The sequence below is a fragment of the Heliangelus exortis genome, chromosome 17 (assembly GCF_036169615.1).
Source record: "Heliangelus exortis chromosome 17, bHelExo1.hap1, whole genome shotgun sequence".
NCBI lineage: Eukaryota > Metazoa > Chordata > Aves > Apodiformes > Trochilidae > Heliangelus > Heliangelus exortis.
Window position 1 is genome coordinate 2,048,164 of NC_092438.1, and position 22,381 is coordinate 2,070,544.

Below are 22,381 nucleotides of genomic sequence, written 5' to 3' on the forward strand. Positions count from 1 at the left end.
GTTCTGGGCCCCTCAGCTCAGGAAGGAGATTGAGGTGCTGGAGCAGGTCCAGAGAAGAGCAAGGAGGCTGGGAAGGGATCCAGCACAAGTCCTGTGAGGAAGGGCTGAGGGAGCTGGGGGTGTTGAGGCTGGAGAAGAGGAGGCTCAGGGGAGACCTCATCACTCTCTACAACTCCCTGAAAGGAGGTTGGAGCCAGGGGGGGGTCAGGCAGATATCAGTAGGATAAGAGGGCACAGACTAAAGAATTTTTTCCTAATATCCAACCTAAACCTCCCCTGGCAGAGCTGGAGCTCTGCCAGGGGAGGTTTAGGTTGGATATTAGGAAAGGATTCTTTGCAGAGAGGGTGCTCAGGCATTGGAATGGGCTGCCCAGGGAAGGGGTGGATTCTCCATCCCTGGAGATATTTCAAAAGAGCCTGGATGTGGCACTCAGTGCCATGGGCTGGGAACCACGGGGGGAGTGGAGCAAGGGTTGGACTTGGTGAGCTCTGAGGTCCCTTCCAACCCAGCCCATTCTGTGATTCTGTGATTCTATGATCTTTGTGTTTGTGGGAATCAGGCCCCATGAAGTGGTCAGGAAGGCCACACATGCCTCTTACTTTTCTTTGGTGTTGTCTGCCCAAAAGCTGTCCTCAGCCTGCTTGTGGGGAGGATATAACAACTCTGTGGAAGAATTCCAACACTTTTCCACTCGTTGGGAATTCCTGTCCAAAAAAAACCCCTCAGTATAACCCATATCCAGCCCTTGAAATCCTTTTTTTTTCCCCCAGGGGGAGAACCTGCCTGCAGAGATGTTATAAATGCTCATTGTCCACCCCTTGCAGGAGAACAGGAGGGTCTGGTTTGTCCTCACTGCAGATTTCTGGGTGGCCAGAGACCCTTCCAGTGGTGCTGGGGCACTGGCTGGGGTGGGAGAGAGCCCTGTGGGGTTAAGGCAATCTGCACAGGTCACTGCAGTGATCCCCAGTTCTTGGTTTATTTCTGACTCAACAAATGACAAGCCAGAAACTCCTCAGCCTGGGGAGAACAAAAGTGAAGTGGAAGATGAGGAAGTTGGAGGGAGAAACATTTGTGAAGGTGGGGGAGGAGGAGGCAGTAGGGAATGAAGAAAAAGCAAAAAGGAGTAGAAACTAGAATGAACCTAGCTAGGAAAACTGCAATACACACATGGAACACCTCAAAGTCCACGTTTGGTTAGGAAAAAAAAAAAAAAAAATTGATTTCTGTTTTATTGTGTGGTATTGCACAGTAAGCAAGAGAAACCATCCTCAATTAACCATCCCTCTAATGAGGCTTTGTGGAGTCTGAGCACATCCTGATCCAGCTCCTGAGCTCATGGAACAGGTTAAAGGGGATGTGTTGGATCTCTGAGCTCTCAGCCTGGGTTGCTGGGCCATATATTCTGCTGGGTTTGCAGCTGCCAGGAACTCAGGCCCCTGGGTGATCCCAGTGGGATCAGCTTGGAAGTAAAACACTCCCCTGTGTGAGTAAAGCTGAAGCTGTCAGTGTGAGTGCACCCAGTCAGAGCAGTGTTCCTGGAAACTGGGGGGCATGGAGTAACTTGTTAGTAAGTACTCATGGGGCTGGAAGAGTACCTGTCCCCAAAATAATAAGGGAAATGCTGTGCTGGAATCAAAGGGACAAAAAATCTGTTCCTTTCCAGGGCTGATGCTTTCCAGCAGGGAATGTGGTGGTTTTTTGGGATGGTGTGGATGAGAGGTGGGATTCCAGGAGCAGGGTTCTGGAGGTCCAAGGATCAGAGCATCCCTCTCAGCAGTGAGCTGCCCAGGGCTGCCAGCAGGACCTGCAGGAGGCAGGAGGAAAGCCTGGATCCTGCACCTTGGGGGAGAAAAGAGATGGGGAAAAAAAAAAAAAAATCAGATTATCCATGCCAAGGGGAGCTGGGAGCTGCCAGGGGGCTGCTGCTGCCTTACCAGCTGGAGGCTGCAGGCTGGGGTGTCCCTTGGGGGTCGGTGTTGGGGGCTTTGTCATGCCCCTGGGTGGCTGCTTGGTGGCCTCAGTGGGAGAAGGGGCTGGAGGAGCACTGGTCTTGCATGGGAATGGTGTGGTCTTGGTGGCTGGGATGATGCTCTGGGGGCTGGAGCTGGGAATCAGGGTGGGTTTGTGGGGAGGGAGGTTCCTGTCTGTGGGTGCTGCAGGTGTGGAAGGGGACTTAGGGACAAGGGTGCTGGGAGGGTTGGGGGTGCTCAGGGTGGGAGCAGGGTGGGTGCTGCCCCCGGGTGCTGGGGTGGTTGTGGAGAGCAGGGGGGTGCTGGTGGTGAGGGTGGTACCAACTGGGGTGGTACTGGTGGTGCTGGTGGGGGGGACTGCGTCTGTGAGAGCAGGGGATGGGACAGAGCTCAGAGAGGGGACACTGGGTGTGGGGTGGGTGGGGGTGGCATCGGGGAGCCCAACAGCACTGGAGGCAGAGGGGGTGATTCCAGCCAGGGTGGGGGGCTCAGGAGGGGGGGATGTCCCTGGGGGGCTGGGCTCTGGCATCCCCCCTTGCAGGCCAATTCCCAGGATACAATCCAGCTCCCTCTGGGACTGTCTCTTCACCCAGCCCATCACCACGGGATTCTTCTCAGCTTCCTTCAGCTTGGGCAGGTTTACCCCAAGCAGCTTTTTGACATCCCTGATGCTGAGTTTCTGCAACACAAACACAACCATCACCCTCCTGCCTCCTCTGCATCACCACCAAGTGCCCTCCTAACAGCACTGAGGAGTGAGCCATCCCTTCCAGAAGGAACCATCCCTTCCAGAAGAAGTCATCCCTTCCAGAAGGAACCATCCCTTCCAGAAGAAACCATCCCTTCCAGAAAAAAACATCCCTTCCAGAAGAAACCATCCCTTCCAGAAGAAACCATCCCTTCCAGAAGAAGTCATCCCTTCCAGAAGAAGTCATCCCTTCCAGAAGAAGTCATCCCTTCCAGAAGAAACCACCCCTTCCAGAAGAAACCACTCCTTCCAGAAAAAAACATCCCTTCCACAAAAAGTCATCCCTTCCAGAAGAAACCACCCCTTCCAGAAGTCATCCCTTCCAGAAGAAACCATCCCTTCCAGAAGAAACCACTCCTTCCAGAAAAAAACATCCCTTCCAGAAGTCATCCCTTCCAGAAGAAACCATCCCTTCCAGAAGAAACCACCCCTTCCAGAAAAAAACATTCCTTCCAGAAGAAGTCATCCCTTCCAGAAGGAACCACCCCTTCCAGAAGAAACCACCCCTTCCAGAAGAAACCACTCCTTCCAGAAAAAAACATCCCTTCCAGAAGAAGTCATCCCTTCCAGAAGAAGTCATCCCTTCCAGAAGAAACCATCCCTTCCAGAAGAAACCATCCCTTCCAGAAGAAACCACCCCTTCCAGAAGAAACCACCCCTTCCAGAAGAAGTCATCTCTTCCAGAAGAAAGTTGGAAAAGGTAAAAAAAAAAAAAAAAAATAAATAGAGCCTTGGTGATGGGATGGGGCTGTGGCCTTGACCCTCAAGCTCAGCCCTGTCCTTCAGCAGGGAAAAAAAAAAAAAAATAAAAAAGCAGTAGCATCCCAAGGAGGTACCTGCAGCTCCTTGGGATTCAGGGCAAGGAAGGTGGCCATGTCCATGTCTATGGCACCCTCAGCTTCAGCCAACTCCTTCAGGTCCTGCACTGGAGCTCCACCTGAAAGAAAGGGGAGGGACACCACGTGCCAACACTTCTGGGGCTTTGGAAAGGGCTCTGGAGCTTGCCAGATGGGGCTCTGGGATGGCTGAAACCCCCCCTGGGTGAGGAAGGGGGGGTCCCAGCTCTGTTGCAGTGGGCAGGGGGGGGAAGGCTGAAGCCCCTACCCAGGAAGGGCTGAATGTGGCAATAATAAGCCCTGGGGGGGCCAGTCTGGCCAGCAAAGGCCTCCTGGGCTGCTCTGTAGAGCTGATCCTTCTGGGCTTGAGAGCAGGAGGAGATGTCCAGCTTTCCAAGAGTCCTAGAGAAAAGGGAAGGTTCAGAGGTTAAAGCTGAGCCCACCACCCCAACCACAGCTCAACCCATTCTGGTGGTGGTGGGGGGGATAAGGGGGTCCCTGCCCAGGGTTCTGGGGGCTCTGGAATTGGGAGCAGGATGCAGCCATCCCACCATGGGGGGGACTCTACATCCCCCCCTTCCCCTGGGGTCTCAGGGACCTCAGAAGGGTGAAAAAAGAATTCCTCAGGAGTGGTTTTTACCTGATTGCTTCTGGAGATATTTTCTGGAGCTGCTTCTCCTTCAGGTGACAGAGCTGGGTCTTCCCACCCATCTTCTGAATCAAGGGTGGTGTCAGGGTGCCCCCCAGCTCCAGGTACCTTCTGATCAGCTGCTGGACCTGGGAAACACAGGGCAGGGGGTTGCAGGCAGGGATGGAAAATGTTCCTGCTGGAAATCCTGGTGCTGCCCAAACCCCCCCAGGGGCAGTGCCTGCATCCCCAGTGCCTGCATCCCCAGTGCCTGCATCCCCAGTGCTCCCAGTTTGGGGTCAGCATTCCCTGGCTGGGCCACTGGTCTGCTGCAGGGGGGGGTTTACCTGGGCAAAACTCCATCGTCCATCGGAGGGGTTGAGCAGGATCCAGAGGGTGTCATTGGATGTCACCTGCCACTTGCTGATCTCCTCCACTGAGTAGAGACGGGACAGAGGCCCCAGGAGCTGCAGCTGCTCCTCAGGCATCCCTGATGGGTACATCTGTAGGGCCAGGCAGAAAAAGTGGTCAGGGAAGGGAAAAAGAGGGAAAAATGGGCACAGAGGACCCAGCCTTGCCCATCCTGCAGCCCATGCCAAGGGGGGGGCTGTGCAGGGGCTCCTGCCCCCCATCACCTGGTCCATCCTGCTTTTTATGACCCTGATGTAGTCTGAGCTGAAGGGTTGGTCCAGCAGGGCCCTCAGGTTGGCTTTTAAAACCTCGTTGCTCAGGCAGAGGTTGAACTCCTCGGTGGTGTAGTCGATGATTATGAAGGTGTCAGAGATGGTGCTGGCTGTGATGGGGGTGGATGGGCAGCCTGGGGACAAGGAGGACACTTCAGCTCTTTGCTCCCTTCCCACCTGGGCCCACAGCACCCCAGAAAAGCCCTGGTTGGGTGCTCATGGAATAGCAACACCTTAGCTCAACCTGTCCTTCCCCCCCCCACAGGGTCCCCAGCCTTATTCCTTCAGCCTGTTCCTGAAGAACTTGCTGCTGTGTCCTTTGTCCTGCACAACTCAGGATGCTCAGGTAAGCTGAACCTTTTCCCATCATCACCCACAGGAGCATCCTCTGGTGCTCAGCATCCTCTGGTGCTCATCATCCTCTGGTGCTCAGCATCCTCTGGTGCTCATCATCCCCTGGTGCCCATCATCCCCTGGTGCCCATCATCCTCTGGTGCTCATCATCATCCTCTGGTGCCCATCATCCTCTGGTGCCCATCATCCTCTGGTCCTCATCATCCTCTGGTGCTCAGCATCATCCTCTGGTGCTCATCATCATCCTCTGGTGCTCATCATCCTCTGGTGCTCATCATCCTCTGGTGCTCAGCATCCTCTGGTGCTCATCATCCCCTGGTGCCCATCATCCCCTGGTGCCCATCATCCTCTGGTGCTCATCATCCTCTGGTCCTCATCATCCTCTGGTGCTCATCATCCTCTGGTGCTCAGCATCCTCTGGTCCTCATCATCCTCTGGTCCTCATCATCCTCTGGTGCTCATCATCCTCTGGTCCTCATCATCCTCTGGTCCTCATCATCCTCTGGTCCTCATCATCCTCTGGTGCTCAGCATCCTCAGCACCCTCCTGGCTGCTGCCCCCCCCAGGGCTGAGCAAACCCCCCCACTAAAGCTGCCTTCTCCCACCTCCCTTCTTACTTTTCAGGAATCCCCCAGCTTTCTGCCAGTCCTCACCCCCTCCCTGGAGGGCACCCAGATGCCAACAAGCCCTGGGGATGTTCTGCCCCTTGCCCAAGAGCTGAGAACTGCTCAGGAATGGCCGCGGGGGAGGGAAATGCTCACGTTCTGTGCCACGTTTCAGCCTGGGATGGGATGGAGCCGAGGCTGCTGCGAAGTCCCCGAGGAGCCTCAAGGGCTTGGAAGGTCCCTGAGGGCTGGGGGTGGCTGCGATGCTCCTGCCCAAAGCCTCCCGTGCTTCCTGGGGTGGGGAAAGGGACAGAGGGTGCTGGGTCCCAGAGGATTGGAGGGGACGGTGGGACCCTCACCCCCTGCTCTCCAGGACAGGGACCTCACCTGGGCCACCAAGCTCAGCGTGGTCTGGTTCAGAGCCAGCACCAGTGGTCCCAGGCTTTGCAGAGTCCCCAGATCCCAGCTGGAAGGATCCCTGTGGGCCAAGGGAGGAGAAGGGTGGGATGCTGGTGGGTTCCATCACCCACCCACCCCCTCAGGTCTCCTCCTCACCCACCCGTAGGCTGTGTCACCCCCCAGGAGGACAGCGTTGAGGGCATCCTCCTGGGCTCCTGTCAGCACCGGGCAGAGCTTCAGGTTCTCCAGGACAGCGGGGGCTGAGGCTGGGATGGTCTCAGGCTCCATGTCACACACCAGTGCCCCCAGGCTCCTCAGCTGCTCGGGGCTCAGCTGCCTGCTCCTCACCCCCTGGAGGAGAGATCCCAAGCTTGGGGTGATGAGGGTTTGCGGGGGGGTCCCTGGCAGCCCCCTCCCAGCCTGCTCCCCACTCACCAGGCAGCTCAGAGCCCCCTGGAGCAGCTCCTTCCTCTGGGATGAGCCCTTGGGAAGCAGCTCCAGGTTCCCACGGGAAGCCCGGGCATAAAAATCTCCACAGGTCCCAGAGTCCACCTTGGCCAAGCTGTGGGGAGCAAGAGTCAGTGGAGTGGGGAGGGATGGGGTGATGGGGTTTCCACCAGGAGATCTTTAATCTTGATTTTTGGGGGGGTTTAGGGAGGGTCATTTGAAGTGGTTGCTCCCTGCTGAGGATGCACCAGGCTGGAGAGGATTCTCCTCTTGTCCTGGGGAGGACATATGGGACAGGGGCCACCCAACCCCATGCACCCCACACCAGCTTGGCCTCATCCTCAGAGGGAAAAAGGGTGAGGAGAGGACCCTCCTTGGCTCCTTGTCCCCATGGCCAGAGGTGGCCACCATAGCCAGGTTTTGGCTCCTTGTCCCCAAGCCCAGAGGTGGCCACCACCTGCCAGCTTTTGGCTCCTTGTCCCCAAGCCCAGAGGTGGCCACCAGCTGCCAGCTTTTGGCTGCTTGTCCCCAAAGCCAGAGGTGGCCACCACACCCCAGGTTTTGGCTCCTTGTCCCCATGACCAGAGGTGGCCACCACACCTTAGGTTTTGGCTTCTTGTCCCCCAGAGGTGGCCACCACACGCCAGATTCTGGCTCCTTGTCCCCAAGCCCAGAGGTGGCCACCACACCCCAGGTTTTGGCTCCTTGTCCTCAAGCCCAGAGGTGGCCACCAGCTGCCAGCTTTTGGCTTCTTGTCCCTAAAGCCAGAGGTGGCCACCAGCTGCCAGCTTTTGGCTCCTTGTCCCCAAAGCCAGAGGTGGCCACCATATCCCAGGTTTTGGCTCCTTGTCCCCAAGTCCAGAGGTGGCCACCATAGCCAGGTTTTGGCTCCTTGTCCCCAAGCCCAGAGGTGGCCACCATATCCCAGGTTTTGGCTCCTTGTCCCTAAAGCCAGAGGTGGCCACCATATCCCAGGTTTTGGCTCCTTGTCCCCAAGTCCAGAGGTGGCCACCATATCCCAGGTTTTGGCTCCTTGTCCCCAAGTCCAGAGGTGGCCACCATATCCCAGGTTTTGGCTCCTTGTCCCCAAGTCCAGAGGTGGCCACCATAGCCAGGTTTTGGCTCCTTGTCCCCAAGCCCAGAGGTGGCCACCATATCCCAGGTTTTGGCTCCTTGTCCCCAAGTCCAGAGGTGGCCACCACACCCCAGGTTTTGGCTCCTTGTCCCCAAAGCCAGAGGTGGCCACCACACCCCAGGTTTTGGCTCCTTGTCCCCAAGCCCAGAGGTGGCCACCATATCCCAGGTTTTGGCTCCTTGTCCCCAAGCCCAGAGGTGGCCACCACACCCCAGGTTTTGGCTCCTTGTCCCCAAGCCCAGAGGTGGCCACCATATCCCAGCTTTTGGCTCCTTGTCCCCAAGTCCAGAGGTGGCCACCATAGCCAGGTTTTGGCTCCTTGTCCCCAAGCCCAGAGGTGGCCACCATATCCCAGCTTTTGGCTCCTTGTCCCCAAGCCCAGAGGTGGCCACCATAGCCAGGTTTTGGCTCCTTGTCCCCAAAGCCAGAGGTGGCCACCACACCCCAGATTTTGGCTCCTTGTCCCCAAGCCCAGAGGTGGCCACCATAGCCAGGTTTTGGCTGCTTGTCCCCAAGCCCAGAGGTGGCCACCATAGCCAGGTTTTGGCTCCTTGTCCCCAAAGCCAGAGGTGGCCACCACCCCCCAGATTTTGGCTCCTTGTCCCCCAGAGGTGGCCACCAGCTGCCAGGTTTTGGGTGAGGGAGAAACCAGCAGAACCTGGATTTTATCTCGGGGAGGGGGAGGTTTCTGTTACCTCCACGTCAGCCCCATAAAGGGGAAGGAAATTCTTGGTGTGTTTGTTCTCCAGGAGCAGCTGAGCTCCCCGGGCAGAACTGGCTGTGCAAGGCTCTAAACCTCATCCAGCCCGAGTCACTTGGCACAGCATCCAGCCAAGACGTGGACGTGGTGAGAAACAGGACATCCACCCCCCCCCTGCCCCCAAAAATACCCCCAAGGACCCCCATCCTGCCCAGGGGATGGTTCTGGTACTTACCCAGCATCTTGCTCGGTGGCAGGCAGGATGCAGGTGATGAGCAGGGTGGCCTGGGGAGGGAGGAGGGGACATGGGGACACTCAGCCAAGGGACAAAGGGATTTCAACCCAGGGAATGGGATCTGCCCTCCCCCCCCTCCCCTTCAGAGCTGTGTCTGGGGGACCATCAGGTTTAGGGTCTCCCAGGCCTTGGTTTGGGGTAGATGGGGAAGGGAGGTGGCCCAGGGAGCAGAGGGGAGGTGGTGGCTTTTTGGTGGGGACAGAGGGAACCACAGCTGTCACTCCCAGCACCAGGGAAAATGGCCATCTCCTGGTGTACTGGGAGCTACTGGAGCAGCTGGTGGGGACTCACTCACCAGTGTGGCTTTCACCAGGGCTCTGGTGACACCTGTAATGGAGAGGGAACCTGTTAGGGAGCACCCTTGGTAGAGAAATCCCAGGAGGAAGGGGGTTGGGGGATGCTCTAAAGCAGCTCCAGGTATAAAATCTGGGCAGGGCCTTTTCTTTGTCAATTTAAGAATATTTAGCAAAAAGGTGACCACCCTGCAGCAGCCCCTGGGGTGTCCTTAGGGTGGGTTTGGAAGCCAAAAAGTGCTAAACCTGCCCCTGGCCATGTGTTTGTGCAGGGTTCTGGCATCTGTGCTGGGAAAAAATCCCTGAGGATGTTGCTGGGAGCAGGAGGCAGCACCCAGAGAGTGCCAGAACCAAAGGGAGGAAAAGCAGGGGGAGCTGGAGCATCCCCAGTGCCAGGGGGATGGTCCTGGGGTAGGGCCAGGGGGACAAGGTGGAACTCACAGAAGGAGGGGGGGATGCTCAGGGCTGCCCACACCATGGTGTCTGTGTCAGGGTTTTGTCCTTGTAGCTGGGGAAGGTACCCACACAAACCCCTCTGGAGCCAAGGAAGAGGTTTCAAATCTTACAGAAAGGAAAAAAAAAAAATTATTTCATCCTCCACCTGTTATTAATTCGTCCTGTACAATAATTTGTCCTTTCTGACACCCAGCTCCCACCCATCCCCTGCAGGGACAGGGTCCTCCTCTCTCCCCCAGCTCCTCAGGGACCCCACCAGTACAGACTGGGAGGAACCCAGTACAACCCAGCAGGCAGTGCCTTCCCCTCCACCCACCCCCTCAGATAAAACCCCCCCAAGAGCAAATAAACCCCAGCTCCAGAAATCCCACCCGGAGCAATCACCTTCTTGCCTCGGCAATAGAAGCAGGGATTTATTTTTTTTTTTAATTTTTTTTTCCCCTCTAAGCCTCAGGATGGTCCCGAAATCCCCCCAGGGACCTCGCCAAGCCACTCACCTGGGTGGGATTGGGTTGTGGGATGAGGATTCCGGCGGGGAAGGTGCTGACCCCCCCGCGGTGCCGGGGGATGGGGCGGGATGGGGATGGGGCCGGGGAGAGCTCAGCACTTATCTGCTGTGGGGTGGGGAAGTTGCTCTGAAACTGGGGGTGTGACGGGGCAGTTTCTCAACACAGTGTTTTGTAAAGCTGCTTTCTCTCCCGGGCTTGGTTTTGGTTGGTTTTGTTTTTTTTTTTCCTCCCCCCCCCCCCCCTCCTTACCTCCTTTCTTTCTAAAGGTCACTTTGGTGGGGGGGAAATGGGTTAAAACTCCCTGTTTGGTGATTTCTGGGCTCCTGATGGAGGCAAAGGTTCTCCTCCCTGCTGGTGCAAAAACTTTTGAGGTGTTTAGGGGTGTATTGGAGGGCTGAGCAGCTGAGACCTGGGGGATGGGCTCAGCACCCCTCTGGGATGCATCCCCACCTGCATCCTATGGCCTGCACCATAGACAACCCCCTTCCCTTTTTTTTTTTTTTTTTTTTTTTTGTTTTGTTTTGTTTTGTTTTGTTTTGTTTTGTTTTGTTTTTTTTTGTTTTGTTTTGTTTTTACAGCTTTCTCCCTGGAATTTCTGAACCTGCTTGGAAATACCACCCAGCACGTGCCATGAAGAAGGGAAACTGAAAAGCAAAGCCCTTCCCAGGCTGTGTGAGGAAAACCTGGTGCTTGTGTGGCACCTGAAGCATCACCTGAGCTTTGGTGCCAGGAAAAGGGAAGAAGGGGGGAAACACTTGGCTGGGGTTGCCACCTGGCTGCACCACCTGCTTGGTTTGGGGACATCACCCATTGCAAAGGGTCCCTGGACCCTTTGTTTGTCACCCCCTCCCTCCCCCCCAGTGCTCCCTGTCCCCCCCCCATTGAGCAACCAGTCCTGCAGCACCAGGGCTTGGGCTCTGCTGGTGTTTCTGGTTTCTATTTTGGAAGGATTTGCTGTAAAAATAGCTCTTGTTGGAGCAGTAAAATTACAGAAAATTATTTGCTGTGAGGCTCTGCTGGTGGGACACAGCCCCTGCCTCAGGCTTGCTGGGCAGAGGTGGCTGGGGCAGGAGGACAGGGACACGTGGGGACCTTTCACAGGTCACCAGGTCCACCTTGTCCCCACGGAGCTTAAAGCTGGCCCTGAAACAACCTGGGAAGGAGCAGGCACAGGGGCATCCACCTCAAACCTGATGTGTTGGGAAGCATCTGCTGAAGCCCCTTCCCCAGGGCCTTGGTGATGGGTGCTGGGTGCATCCCCTGTGCCAGGGGGGCTGGAAACCCTCCCTCCTCTTCACCACCTGCTTCTTTCCCTTTGGCAGGTTTATAACCTTAGAAACCTCACCCCCTGAAGGCTGCAAATAATTCCTTTGGATCTTCACTGCCTTTTCCAGCAGCTCCAACCCAGGGAATGCCAGCTGACACACAGGAATCCTTTAGAAATCCTGCGTGGTGGCAGCTTTCCCTCTGCACACCCTAACCACCACCATTTGCCTGCTCTCTGGTGTTTTGAAATGAGGATTTTTTGTTTGTTTTTTTTTTTTTTTCCAGCTCTGTGCTTTGATTTGGGTCAATCCCAGCCACTGGTACTGGTTGAAGTGGGCAGAGGGCAGGGACGGGAAGGGCCGAGGCAGCGGCATCTGCCCCGGGCACCTCGGGCATCCTTGGTCAGAGCTGTGTCAGAGTTACTAAATCCAGGAAGGTTTTTCAGGTGGGTGGTTTCGGCCAGGGAGAGGGATTTCAGCAGGGCGAGGACCCACAGCAGGCTGGAGCTGGTCCTGTTGGGCCAGTCAGGGCTCATTCCTGGAAGCCCCCAGCACGGCCCCGAAGATGCCGACCCGGGTGGATTGAGAGAGCCAGGGGTGAGGTGCAGGGTACACAGGTCATGGTTTACTGGGGTACTGGGCAAGACAAAATCAGGGTTATTGCAAGCTGTACAGGATGGCACGAGACACAAACCCCATCACAAACCCCCCCACCCACCCCCCACCCTCCACGAGTGGATTCACGGACGACGCGGTGAAGGTGACGCAGAGAGGAGGCAGCAGAGCTGGGAACCTCCCCTGCAGGGTAAGGAAAATACAAATTTCTCTCTTTTTGCTGCCATTTTGGGTAAAAGTGCCACGTACAGGGTGCAGGGGCTCCTCAAGCAGGCAAGCACAGGGTGCCAGCCCCCCTAGCACTGACAGTCCATCACCCTCCCCTTGTGCATGGTCCCCACAGACCACCCCAGAGCCCACCAGCCCCACAGCTGGGGGAATCCTTGAGCCAAGGTGTCCCCTGTCACCCAGTGGGGATGGTTCCCACACCAGGCAGGCTGTGTCCTGTCTCTGATGTTGCCCATCTCCCCCCTAACTCCTCTGGGTCTCCATGGCAATCAGGTTCCTGGCATTAATTTACAGCTTTGGGACCCATCTCCCTGCTTCAGGGCAGGAAGAGGAGTGGTGTGGAACCACTGTCAGGTGGTGTGGAACCACTATTCTGAAATAGGACTGTGGGGTGATGAGAGCTCTGGGCAGGTGCTGGAGGTGTGGGGCTCTGTGTGCCATGGGCTCCAGCCCCCCTGTCCCTCTGTCCTCCTGTCCTCTTCCTGCTCCAGGTGCCCTCCATGGGCTGGGAATGGTGGGAAGGAGAGCAAAGCAGCACAAGGATAGTGCCAAAGAAATTCTTCCTACTCTTCACATCAAGCCTCAGCCCTTTGTCCATCTCCAACCCTTTCCTTGGCTGCTCCTGCTGTTCCAGAGCCCCCAAAAAACTCCCCACCCAAAGGACCTGGCCCTGGCACCCTGCAGCAATCAGGACCTAAAAGGAGTTTTATTCCCCTTGGTTTGGGTAAAGCAGAAAGGGGCTTGTGCCTTCTGAGCTGTCTCAGGGGGGGGTTACATCCTTCCCGGGGTAAAAGTGGGTGCTGGGGCAAGGCAACACGAGCAGAAGGAATAACACCACCTAATAAAAAAGCTTTGGGCTGCTGGGTGTCTGACCACACCAGCACTAAAAATACACATTTCTGAGACCACCCGTATTTCAGAACCACTAAAAGTCTGGGTTCTTCTCCTAGAAATTGGGGGGAGGGGGGATGTGTGGAAAAAAGCTTAAAATCCATTCCTATCAACCTGCTCACCCTCAGCAAACCTTTCAGAAGAACCAAGTGTGGGTGGGGGCAGGAAGGAGGGTGCATGGGCAGGGACAGGCAGGCAGGGACCTCTCCTGTGCCCACCAAACACCCAGGGCCACCCCAGGACCCAAGGGGGCTGCTGGTGCCTGTAGGTTTCCCTTCAGCTTCTTGCTGTCCCCCTTCCCTGTGTGCCAGCAGGCTGGAATGACAGGAATTGGGGACACGGGAGCTCCACCCAGCACGTTCTCCTCTCCCTTTGCTGTATTTTAGCATCCTGAACTCCACTGAGGGTTTGCAGGTTTGTCCATCATGCTGGTGGCAGAGGCAGTGTCTGTGCTGCCCTGGCTGTGCCCAAGCCCTGGGACAGGGACATGAAGCTTTAGGGTCACTCGAAGCTGGAATGTGACACACTGACTGCTGCTGCTGAGGCCCAGAATTAGGAACAGGGGCATCCAGTGGCCAGATGGATGATGTGGAAGTTAAAAACCAAACCCACCCTACCAGCTGCTAAAATCTGCCCGATCCCAGCCCTGGGAGTGATGGAAGCCACGGTGTAGACAACGTGCAGGTGTGGAGTCAGCACTGGGCTCTGCGGGGACCCACCAGGAGAAAAAATGGAGCAATTGGGCTGGAACTGGAGAGCTGGGATGGGTGCTCACTCCAGAGCCCACTCAGCCAACCACTGCTGGCACCCAGCTCGCTGCTCCGGGCTCTCGGCTTGGCTCGGTGCCTCCCTTCCTCTGCCACCAGGCACAGCTTCCCGGCTCTCCTCCTCTTCCCTCTTCTCCATCACCTTGTCCTTCAGCTCCTGGATGGTCTCATCCAGCTGGTGGGTGACGTGGTGGGGCACCCAGTTGCTGTCCATGGAGGTGAGGAAGGGGTCCGGGGCGCAGACCTCGATGAGCTCCTTGCCGGTGGGGATGCGCAGGTAGTAGGCGTGGAGCATCATCCTGTAGGGACTGCTGTCCTTCTTCTGGCTGTAGGTGAAGTCCCCCACGATGGGGTGGCCGATGGCACTGCAGTGAACACGGAGCTGGTGAGTCCGACCTGAAGGAGAGGGAGAGCAGGAGTGGAATCCTAGAATTGGCTGGGTTGGAAGGGAGCTCAGAGCTCCTCAAGTCCAACCCTTGCTCCACTCCCCCCGTGGTTCCCAGCCCATGGCACTGAGTGCCACATCCAGGCTCTTTTGAAATATCTCCAGGGATGGAGAATCCACCCCTTCCCTGGGCAGCCCATTCCAATGGCTGAGCACCCTCTCCAGAAAGAAATTCTTTCTAATGTCCAACCTAAAATGCCTCAGGCTGGGGAGCAAAACCAGCAGGGCAGGGGCACCCGTGGGGTGATGCTGCTGCTGCTAATTAGCTGCTAATTTTCCAGACTTCTTTATGATTTGTTTCACCTTTCCCACGGGCTGGAGCCCTGCAACCAAAGCTCTCCTGGGGGGCACCGGGTCGGCTCGGTTCGGCAGTGGGTCCTTGGGGACAGCAGGGTGGCAGCACCCTGTCCTGTCCTGTCCTGTCCTGTCCTGTCCTGTCCTGTCCTGTCCTGTCCTGTCCCCAGGGTGCTGGGGACACCCCGGGCAGGCAGCAGCAGGGCTGAGGCTGAGCTCGGGGCAGTCCCAGCTTCCTTATCATAGAATCCTAGAATTGGCTGGGCTGGAAGGGAGCTCAGAGCTCATCAAGTCCAACCCTTGCTCCACTCCCCCCGTGGTTTCCAGCCCATGGCACTGAGTGCCACATCCAGGCTCTTTGGAAATATCTCCAGGGATGGAGAATCCACCCCTTCCCTGGGCAGCCCATTCCAATGGCTGAGCACCCTCTCCAGAAAGAAATTCTTTCTAATGTCCAACCTAACCCTCCCCTGAAAATTTTTATATTTTTTTATTAATACAGTATTTCCTCCCCCCACAGATGAATAAAAATAAGATGGAGACATTTATTGAAGAGCTATCAAAATATGATACTGGATCTGTTGCTTCTTCTGGAAGACAATCTACTTTAGTACTGTTCAGAAACACTGCTGCTGCCTACAAAATAATGACCCTTTTTCCACCAGCTAAACATCCATAATGGATCCAAGGTACTTAACGTTGTATTAATTCCTGAACCAGTTTTAATCCAGTACTCAGAAGTTATATATACCACATCAAATGGTATAAGAATTATTATTTGAAGATAAAGCTTATTAATTTTAAGGGTAGATTAAGCTATTGACAAAAATTGAATTATTCTGCTGTTGAAAATTAGAGTTCTGATTTTTTCTGAAAGAAGCTGACAACGACAATGGAAAATGGAGGAGTCAGCTGGAAAAGATCTGGGAGATCATCATCAAGGCCAACTTCACTGCCAAGGTCACCACTACCCCCTGTCCCTCTGCACCACTTCTCCAGGGCTGTGAAATCCCTCCAGGGATGGGGACTCCACCACTGCCCTGGGCAGGGGGCCTGACAACCTTTTCCAGGGAGGAATTGTTCCCAAGCTCCAATCTAAACCTCCCCTGGGCAACTTCAGACCATTTCCTCTTGTTCCATGTGAGAAGAAACCAACCCCAACTCCCTCCAACCAGGGAGCTGTAGAGAGCCAGAAGGTCCCCCCTTAGCATCCTTAACACCCCCAGCTCCCTCAGCTGCTCCCTGATGACCCAGGGACACAGCTCAGCCCTGAGACCCTCCTCGAGGCCAGGGAGGTGACAATGCACCCAACAGGACTTTCCCAGCCCCCCAGATCAGAGAACCAAGTCCCCTGTGAGCTGAGGGCAGCTCTCAGCCCCACTCAGCCCTTCCCAGGCTTCACTTTGCAGGACAAATCCCCATTGCCACCAAGGCCCAGGTTCCTCTGGACCACCAGCTCTGCCCCAGCACCTTGTTGGGGTGTTGGGGACAGGTGGCAGGGACCAGATCAGAGCTGCAGCCCCCACCTGTCAATGGCTGCAGCAGCACTTTGGTGACGGGGTCTCCGCTGTAGGACCCGTGCTCCAGCACGATCAGCTCCGACTGGCAAGGTTTGGGATTTTCACAGCCTGCAACGAGATCCGGAGGTGGGGAAGAAGGGGAAGGGTTGGCTCAGCTCCCCCCAGCACAGGGGGGGGTCGGGTGGGAGCCACTCACCCTCTGTGCCCTCGATGCACATCATGTGGGTCATGCCCTCCGTGGTGTTCTTCCCGATGGCGTAGCGGATCGTCACTCGGCTCTGGCTGACGTGGCCCCTGACCTGCAGGACACGAAGCCCACCAAGACCCAGCAGTTTATCAAGCTCAGAAGATACAACCAGAAGGAGGTTTGTGGTGGGGTGGGCTTACCAGGGCCAGGTAGGCTTTGGTGACCAACCGGTCCTTAAAACACTTGTAGGCGCTTCCCGCCGCCGCTTTGTTGAGTGCGACACAGAGGGCTCCACTGGTGGAGAAATCCAGCTGGTGGCAGAACCTGGGAGCAGATAAAAGGTGGAGGAACATTCCAACCAGTAAAGGAGAGGGTCCTACTGGTGGAGAAATCCAGCTGGTGGCAGAACCTGGGAGGAGAAAAGAGCTGGAGGAAGATTCCAACCAGTAAAGGAGAGGGACCCACTGGTGGAGAAGTCAAGGTTGGTGGCAGAACCTTGGAGGAGATAAGAGGTGGAGGAAGATTCCAACCAGTACAGGAGAGGGCCCCACTGGTGGAGAAGTCAAGGTTGGTGGCAGAACCTGGGGAGGAGGTAAGAGGTGGAGGAAGATTCCAACCAGTGGAAGTTGGGTTTGAGCTGTTGGAGAGCAGCACGGGTGCCAAGGGAGCTGGGGGTGCTGGTGGATGGAAGGATGAGCATGAGCCAACACCCTTGTTGGCCAAGAAGGTCACTGGCACCTGGGGTGAACTAGAAAGGGGTGGTTAGGAGGTTGAGAGAGGTTCTACTCCTCCTCTACTCTGCCCTGGTGAGGATGCAGCTGGAATATTGGGTCCAGTTCTGGCCCCTCAGTTCCAGAAGGAACTGCCCAACAGATTGCTCTGGAAATTGACTGACCAACAACAGGACAAGGTTAGAAACTGGAGCAAAGGAAATTCCATATAAATATTAGGAAGAGTTTTTAACTGTGAGGGTGACAGTTCCCAGGGAGGGTGTGGAGTCTCCTTCCCTGGGGACACTCAAACCCACCTGGATGTGTCCCTGTGTCACCTGCTGGAGGTGACCCTGCTCTGGCAGGGGGGTTGGACTCAGTGATCTCTCGAGGTCCCTTCCAACCCCACACTTTTGAGTCTCTGATTCTCTGACTCCCAGCCCTGTCCTCTGCAATCCTCTCAGGTCTGATCCTGGCCAGGGTGCCTCAGTTTCCCTTTCCCTATACCCACATGTGAAGTGCCCAGCACTGAGCCAGGTAGGTGCAGGGCATCCCAGCTGGATGGGAACTCATGGGGGATAACCTGCTTGGAATCAGGAGGGATAATCTGCTTGGGAATCAGGAGGGATAATCTGCTTGGGAATCAGGAGGGATAACCTGCTGGGAATCAGGAGGGATAACCTGCTTGGGAATCAGGAGGGATAATCTGCTTGGGAATCAGGAGGGATAACCTGCTTGGAATCAGGAGGGATAATCTGCTTGGGAATCAGGAGGGATAACCTGCTGGGAATCAGGAGGGATAATCTGCTTGGGAATCAGGAGGGATAATCTGCTGGGAATCAGGAGGGATAACCAGCTTGGGAATCAGGAGGGATAACCAGCTTGGAATCAGGAGGGATAACCTGCTTGGGAATCAGGAGGGATAACCTGCTTGGAATCAGGAGGGATAATTTGCTTGGAATCAGGAGGGATAACCTGCTTGGGAATCAGGAGGGATAACCTGCTTGGAATCAGGAGGGATAATTTGCTTGGAATCAGGAGGGATAACCTGCTTGGGAATCAGGAGGGATAATCTGCTTGGGAATCAGGAGGGATAATCTGCTTGGGAATCAGGAGGGATAACCAGCTTGGAATCAGGAGGGATAACCTGCTTGGGAATCAGGAGGGATAACCAGCTTGGAATCAGGAGGGATAACCAGCTTTGGAATCAGGAGGGATAACCTGCTTGGGATCAGGAGGGATAATCTGCTTGGAATCAGGAGGGATAACCAGCTGGGAATCAGGAGGGATAACCTGCTTGGAATCAGGAGGGATAATCTGCTTGGGAATCAGGAGGGATAACCTGCTTGGGAATCAGGAGGGATAATCTGCTTGGGAATCAGGAGGGATAACCAGCTTTGGAATCAGGAGGGATAACCTGCTTGGGATCAGGAGGGATAATCTGCTTGGAATCAGGAGGGATAACCTGCTTGGGAATCAGGAGGGATAACCTGCTTTGGAATCTTGGATTTAAGGCAAGAGAAGGAAATCACAGTGGGGGCTGTGCCCAACTGATTGCTCTGGAAATGGATCGACCAACAACAGGACAAGGTTAGAAACTGCAGCATAGGAAATTCCATATAAATATTAGGAAGAATTTTTTAACTGTGAGTGTGACAGCTTCCCAGGGAGGGTGTGGGGACACTCAAACCCCACCTGGATGTGTCCCTGTGTCACCTGCTGGAGATGCCCCAGGACCCGATGTCCTTTTGAGGTCCCTTTCCATGATTCCACACTCGATTCCCAGCACATGGAACGTGTCCCCGGGCTGGCTGGGGGGACAGGGGTGAGTCCCCAGCTCCTCACCTGAAGCCATAGTAGGTGAGGGGTCAGCCAGCTCGGGGAAGCGGTGCTTGAGCTGGCTCTGGAGGGTGAGGGGCTGGTGCCACATCTTGCTGTCGATGCGGAGGTCCCAGTGCTTGTTGACCACGATGAAGTCTGAGCTCTGGTACAGGATGCTGAGGTTGTCAATGGTGCCTGGCTCCATGGCCAGTGCCCTGCAGGGACCACCAGGAGGGAGGTGAGGGGCAGACCCCAGCCCCAGGAGGAGCTCAGCACCCTTAGGGGTGGGCACAGCACACTTAGGGGTGGGCACAGCATCCTTAGGGGTGGGCACAGCACACTTAGGGATGAGCAGAGCATCCTTTAGGATAGGCACAGGATCCTTAGGGATGGGCACAGGACCCTTAAGGATGGGCACAGGATCCTTAGGGATGGGCACAGCATCCTTTAGGATAGGCACAGCATCCTTAGGGGTGGGCTGAGGACTCTAAAAGATGGACACAGCACCCTTAGGGGTGGGCACAGCATCCTTAAGGATGGGCACAGCACACTTAGGGATGGGCACAGGATCCTTTAGGATAGGCACAGCACACTTAAGGATGGGCACAGGACCCTTAGGGATGGGTACAGCATCCTTTAGGATAGGGACAGCACCCTTAGGGATGGGCACAGCACACTTAAGGATGGGCACAGGACCCTTAGGGATGGGCACAGCATCCTTAAAGATGGGCACAGGATCCTTAGGGCTGGGCATGGCACCCTTAAATTAAGGATGGGCACAGGACCCTTAGGGATGGGCACAGCACCCCCTGGGAGCAAAAGACCCAGGGAAGAGCAGACAGGGCCAGGAGCACCCAAGAGGACCGGCGATGTCCTGGTGCCCGAGGTGTCCCCGAGCAAGCCCCATGTCCTGCTGCCCGTGTCCCGCAGCCTCACGCCCCGCAGGTCCCGCAGCAGTACCGGTGCTGTCTCCGTGCCGGTGCCACCAGGCTGTACGTGTCCTGCAGCCTCCCGCTGTCACACCGGACACTCTCTCGGTGTCGCGCCTGGAGGCCCCGCAGCCGCACGGTACCGGCCCAACCGAGCCCCGTCCTTTACCGACCGGAACCGGGCCGCCATCTCGGGACCGCACGCCCTGACCGCCCCGCAGGTGACAACGACACACGGCGGAGGGGACACACACAGCGCAGGGGACGGTACCGACCCGACCCGCGGCCCTGAACCCCGCCCCGGCCCGACCTGCAGCGCGGTCCCCGGCCCGGGCCGTCCCCGCGGTTACATCGCATCCAGCGGCGGCGCCAGGGCCGCGCGTCCCGTCCAATCAGCGCCGCCGCCTCTTCCGGCCCCGCCGCGCCGGATCCAATCAGCGACGCCGCCTCTTCCGGCAGGTCCCGTCCCGTCCAATCAGAGGCGGCTCCGCTGCGGCGCGGCGGGCGGAAGAACCGCGGAGCCGGCGGGGTTCATGGCGGGCACCGAGGAGGCACCCGAGGAGGGCTTCTACCAGCGGTTCGCGGACGAGCTGGAGGTACTGGCGGAGCTGGGAGGTGGGTGCTGGGTGCTGAGGTGCTGGGTGCTGCTGGGGTGCTGGGATGCTGGGATGCTGGGTTCTGGGGTGCTGGGTTCGGGATGCTGGGGTGCTGCTGGGTTCTGGGTTCTGGGTGCTGCTGGGTTCTGGGTGCTGCTGGGTGCTGCTGGGTGCTGCTGGGTGCTGCTGGGTGCTGCTGGGTTCTGGGTGCTGCTGGGTGCTGCTGGGTGCTGGGTTCGGGATGCTGGGGTGCTGCTGGGTTCTGGGTGCTGCTGGGTTCTGGGTACTGGAGTGCTGAGGTGCTGGGTGCTGGGGTGCTGAGTGCTGGGTTCTGGGTGCTGGGGTGCTGGGTGCTGGGGTGCTGGGTGCTGCTGGGATGCTGGGTTCTGGGTGCTGGGGTGCTGCTGGGTTCTGGGTGCTGGGTGCTGGGGTTCTGGGTTCTGGGTGCTGGGGTGCTGAGGTGCTGAGTTCTGGGTTCTGGGGTGCTGGCTGCTGCTGGGGTGCCGGGTCCTGGATCCCGGTCCCGGTGGAAGGAGGGAGCGGGTGGGATCGGTGCCGCCCGTGCCTGTCCCACCGTGGGTCTTGGTCCGGTGAGCGGTCCCGTCCTGCCCCCCTCTTGCAGATGATCCCTTTCCACCCAGCGGCCCCCAGATCTCCCGGTTCCGGAGCAAGAAGCAGCTGCCGGAGGAGCCTGACCCCCCCGGGGATCCCCTCGGGGACAGCAACCCCGGGAAGAGGGAGCGGGGCTGCGATCCCCCCAGTTCCCCCCCATCCCCCGCAGCCCGCAGTAAGTTTGGCCCGAGCCGGGTCTGCAGCCCCAGGAGGTCCCTGCGTGGTTCTGGTCCCTCTGCCCCGATCGTGGGGGCCTTTGGGTGCCTTCGGTCAGCAACGCTTCTCCTCCTCTTCCTCCCGTCCTGGTGCCTCTCGCAGCCCCGAAGCCGAAGCGCCAGCGGCTGGAAGCTGTTAAGAAGCTGAATTTTGGGGCAAATGATGAGTTTTCTCCTGCTGACCTCCAAGATGCTGTCCCGGGGGCACCTCAGGCTGCCAGGTCGGGCACCTTGAGCCTCGCTTTTAGCCGGGGTGAGGGAAAGAGCCCTTGATCCCTGCTAAAGGCAAGGGATGTCCTCCAGCTTGGATCCCCTGGAGATGAGTGGCATGGTGCCTCTCCAGACTACACCACCCTCTGAGGTGAAAAGGGTCCTCAAACGGGCACCCATCCTGGAGGACTACATCAACGTCACATCCACCCAGGGCACCAGGGTCTTCATGGTCTTGAGGGATGAGCATTCCAGGACTGGAGTGGAGGTAAGGAAGGAATTGAAAGCCAGGAAATGAAAGCCAGGTGGGTTTTTTTTTCCAATTTCCTAAAAGCTTTCTTCCAACTACCTCAGAGGAGGTTGGAGCGTGGAGGGAAACAGCCTCTGCTCCTGAGGGATGGGATAGGAGAAAGGGGAATGGGTGGAAGCTGCACCAGGCTGGATGTTAGGGAATTTTTTTTCCCTGAGAGGGTTGTCAGGCATTGGGATGGCCCAGGACAGGGGTGGAGTCACCATCCCTGGAGGCATTTAAAAGGGTTTGGGGACTTGGTCCTTAAGGACAGGGTTTAGGAGTTGAGTGTGGTGTTGGTCAAAGGTTGGACCAACTCTTGGAGGTCTCTTCCAACCTGAACATTCTGGGATTCTTTCTTTGGGATTTCACCCAGTTCAGGAGGGGATCTGTGGAGTGTTGATGGTTGGTTGGTGTGTGTGTCCTCTGCTCCTCACAGCTCCCTGATTCCCTGGGCTGGAACACCCGCAGGCCACTCCACTTGCTGGGGGTGCCTTTCTCCTACCTGAAGGAACAAGTGGATCAGGAGGTACCGTACCAACCGTCCTGTCTTCCCTCTGGAAAGCTAAATCCCTGCTCCCCTGGAGCCAGGAGGTCACCAAGGGGTCTCTGACCCCCCCCTCACCCTCTGTGTTCTCCAGCGCCGAAGGCATCTTCAGGAGGTATCACAGCAGCTGACAGAGATAATAAACAGGTAAGATTTTGGGATAAAATCCCACTCCTGTCCA

The 22,381-nt window shown here is 56.8% G+C and overlaps 3 protein-coding genes and 1 long non-coding RNA gene across 5 annotated transcripts in view; 1 reads left to right on the forward strand and 3 right to left on the reverse strand.

Annotated features, from left to right (window-relative positions):
* Positions 1-1,207: 1,207 nt before the first annotated feature.
* LOC139804236 (mesothelin-like protein) lies at positions 1,208-8,518 on the reverse strand. Its single transcript, XM_071761247.1, has 12 exons — positions 8,502-8,518; positions 6,660-6,849; positions 6,385-6,575; positions 6,213-6,303; positions 5,982-6,117; positions 4,819-5,000; positions 4,531-4,686; positions 4,196-4,332; positions 3,824-3,957; positions 3,556-3,656; positions 1,936-2,650; positions 1,208-1,840 (listed from the first exon to the last, which is right to left on the reverse strand). The coding sequence occupies exons 1-12, from the start codon at positions 8,516-8,518 to the stop codon at positions 1,758-1,760; spliced, it is 2,133 nt and encodes a 710-aa protein (XP_071617348.1). The 3' UTR covers positions 1,208-1,757.
* A 223-nt stretch (positions 8,519-8,741) lies between these two features.
* Positions 8,742-10,188, reverse strand: LOC139804199 (uncharacterized). Of its 2 annotated transcripts, none has more exons than XR_011729304.1 (4): positions 10,048-10,188; positions 9,536-9,629; positions 9,097-9,128; positions 8,742-8,791 (listed from the first exon to the last, which is right to left on the reverse strand). It is a non-coding gene; the product is annotated as an uncharacterized lncRNA (long non-coding RNA). The 2 variants fall into 2 exon arrangements; XR_011729303.1 differs by having other exon boundaries at positions 9,536-9,655; positions 10,048-10,187.
* A 1,739-nt stretch (positions 10,189-11,927) lies between these two features.
* On the reverse strand, positions 11,928-20,164 carry RPUSD1 (RNA pseudouridine synthase domain containing 1). Its single transcript, XM_071760459.1, is given in 7 exon segments — positions 11,928-14,221; positions 16,091-16,192; positions 16,281-16,383; positions 16,472-16,595; positions 18,827-18,845; positions 18,848-19,017; positions 20,042-20,164. Coding segments are annotated over 7 exon segments (957 nt in total). The 5' UTR covers positions 20,089-20,164; the 3' UTR covers positions 11,928-13,829.
* A 25-nt stretch (positions 20,165-20,189) lies between these two features.
* Positions 20,190-22,381, forward strand: part of CHTF18 (chromosome transmission fidelity factor 18) — a 15,398-nt gene continuing 13,206 nt past the window's right edge. The window contains exons 1-6 of the mRNA XM_071761248.1: positions 20,190-20,346; positions 20,950-21,114; positions 21,258-21,375; positions 21,458-21,632; positions 22,093-22,182; positions 22,295-22,347. Of these exons, the coding sequence (XP_071617349.1) occupies positions 20,265-20,346; positions 20,950-21,114; positions 21,258-21,375; positions 21,458-21,632; positions 22,093-22,182; positions 22,295-22,347 (683 nt within the window). The 5' untranslated portion in view covers positions 20,190-20,264. The remainder of the gene's footprint in view (positions 20,347-20,949; positions 21,115-21,257; positions 21,376-21,457; positions 21,633-22,092; positions 22,183-22,294; positions 22,348-22,381) is intronic.

Excerpts from the sequence above, each read along its gene's own strand:
- LOC139804236 (XM_071761247.1), bottom strand. Across the intron at positions 6,576-6,659 it reads AGGGGGCTCTGAGCTGCCTG|GGGGTGAGGAGCAGGCAGCT; the intron begins GTGAGTGGGGAG and ends TCTCTCCTCCAG. Across the intron at positions 6,304-6,384 it reads GGGGGTGACACAGCCTACGG|GGATCCTTCCAGCTGGGATC; the intron begins GTGGGTGAGGAG and ends CTTGGCCCACAG.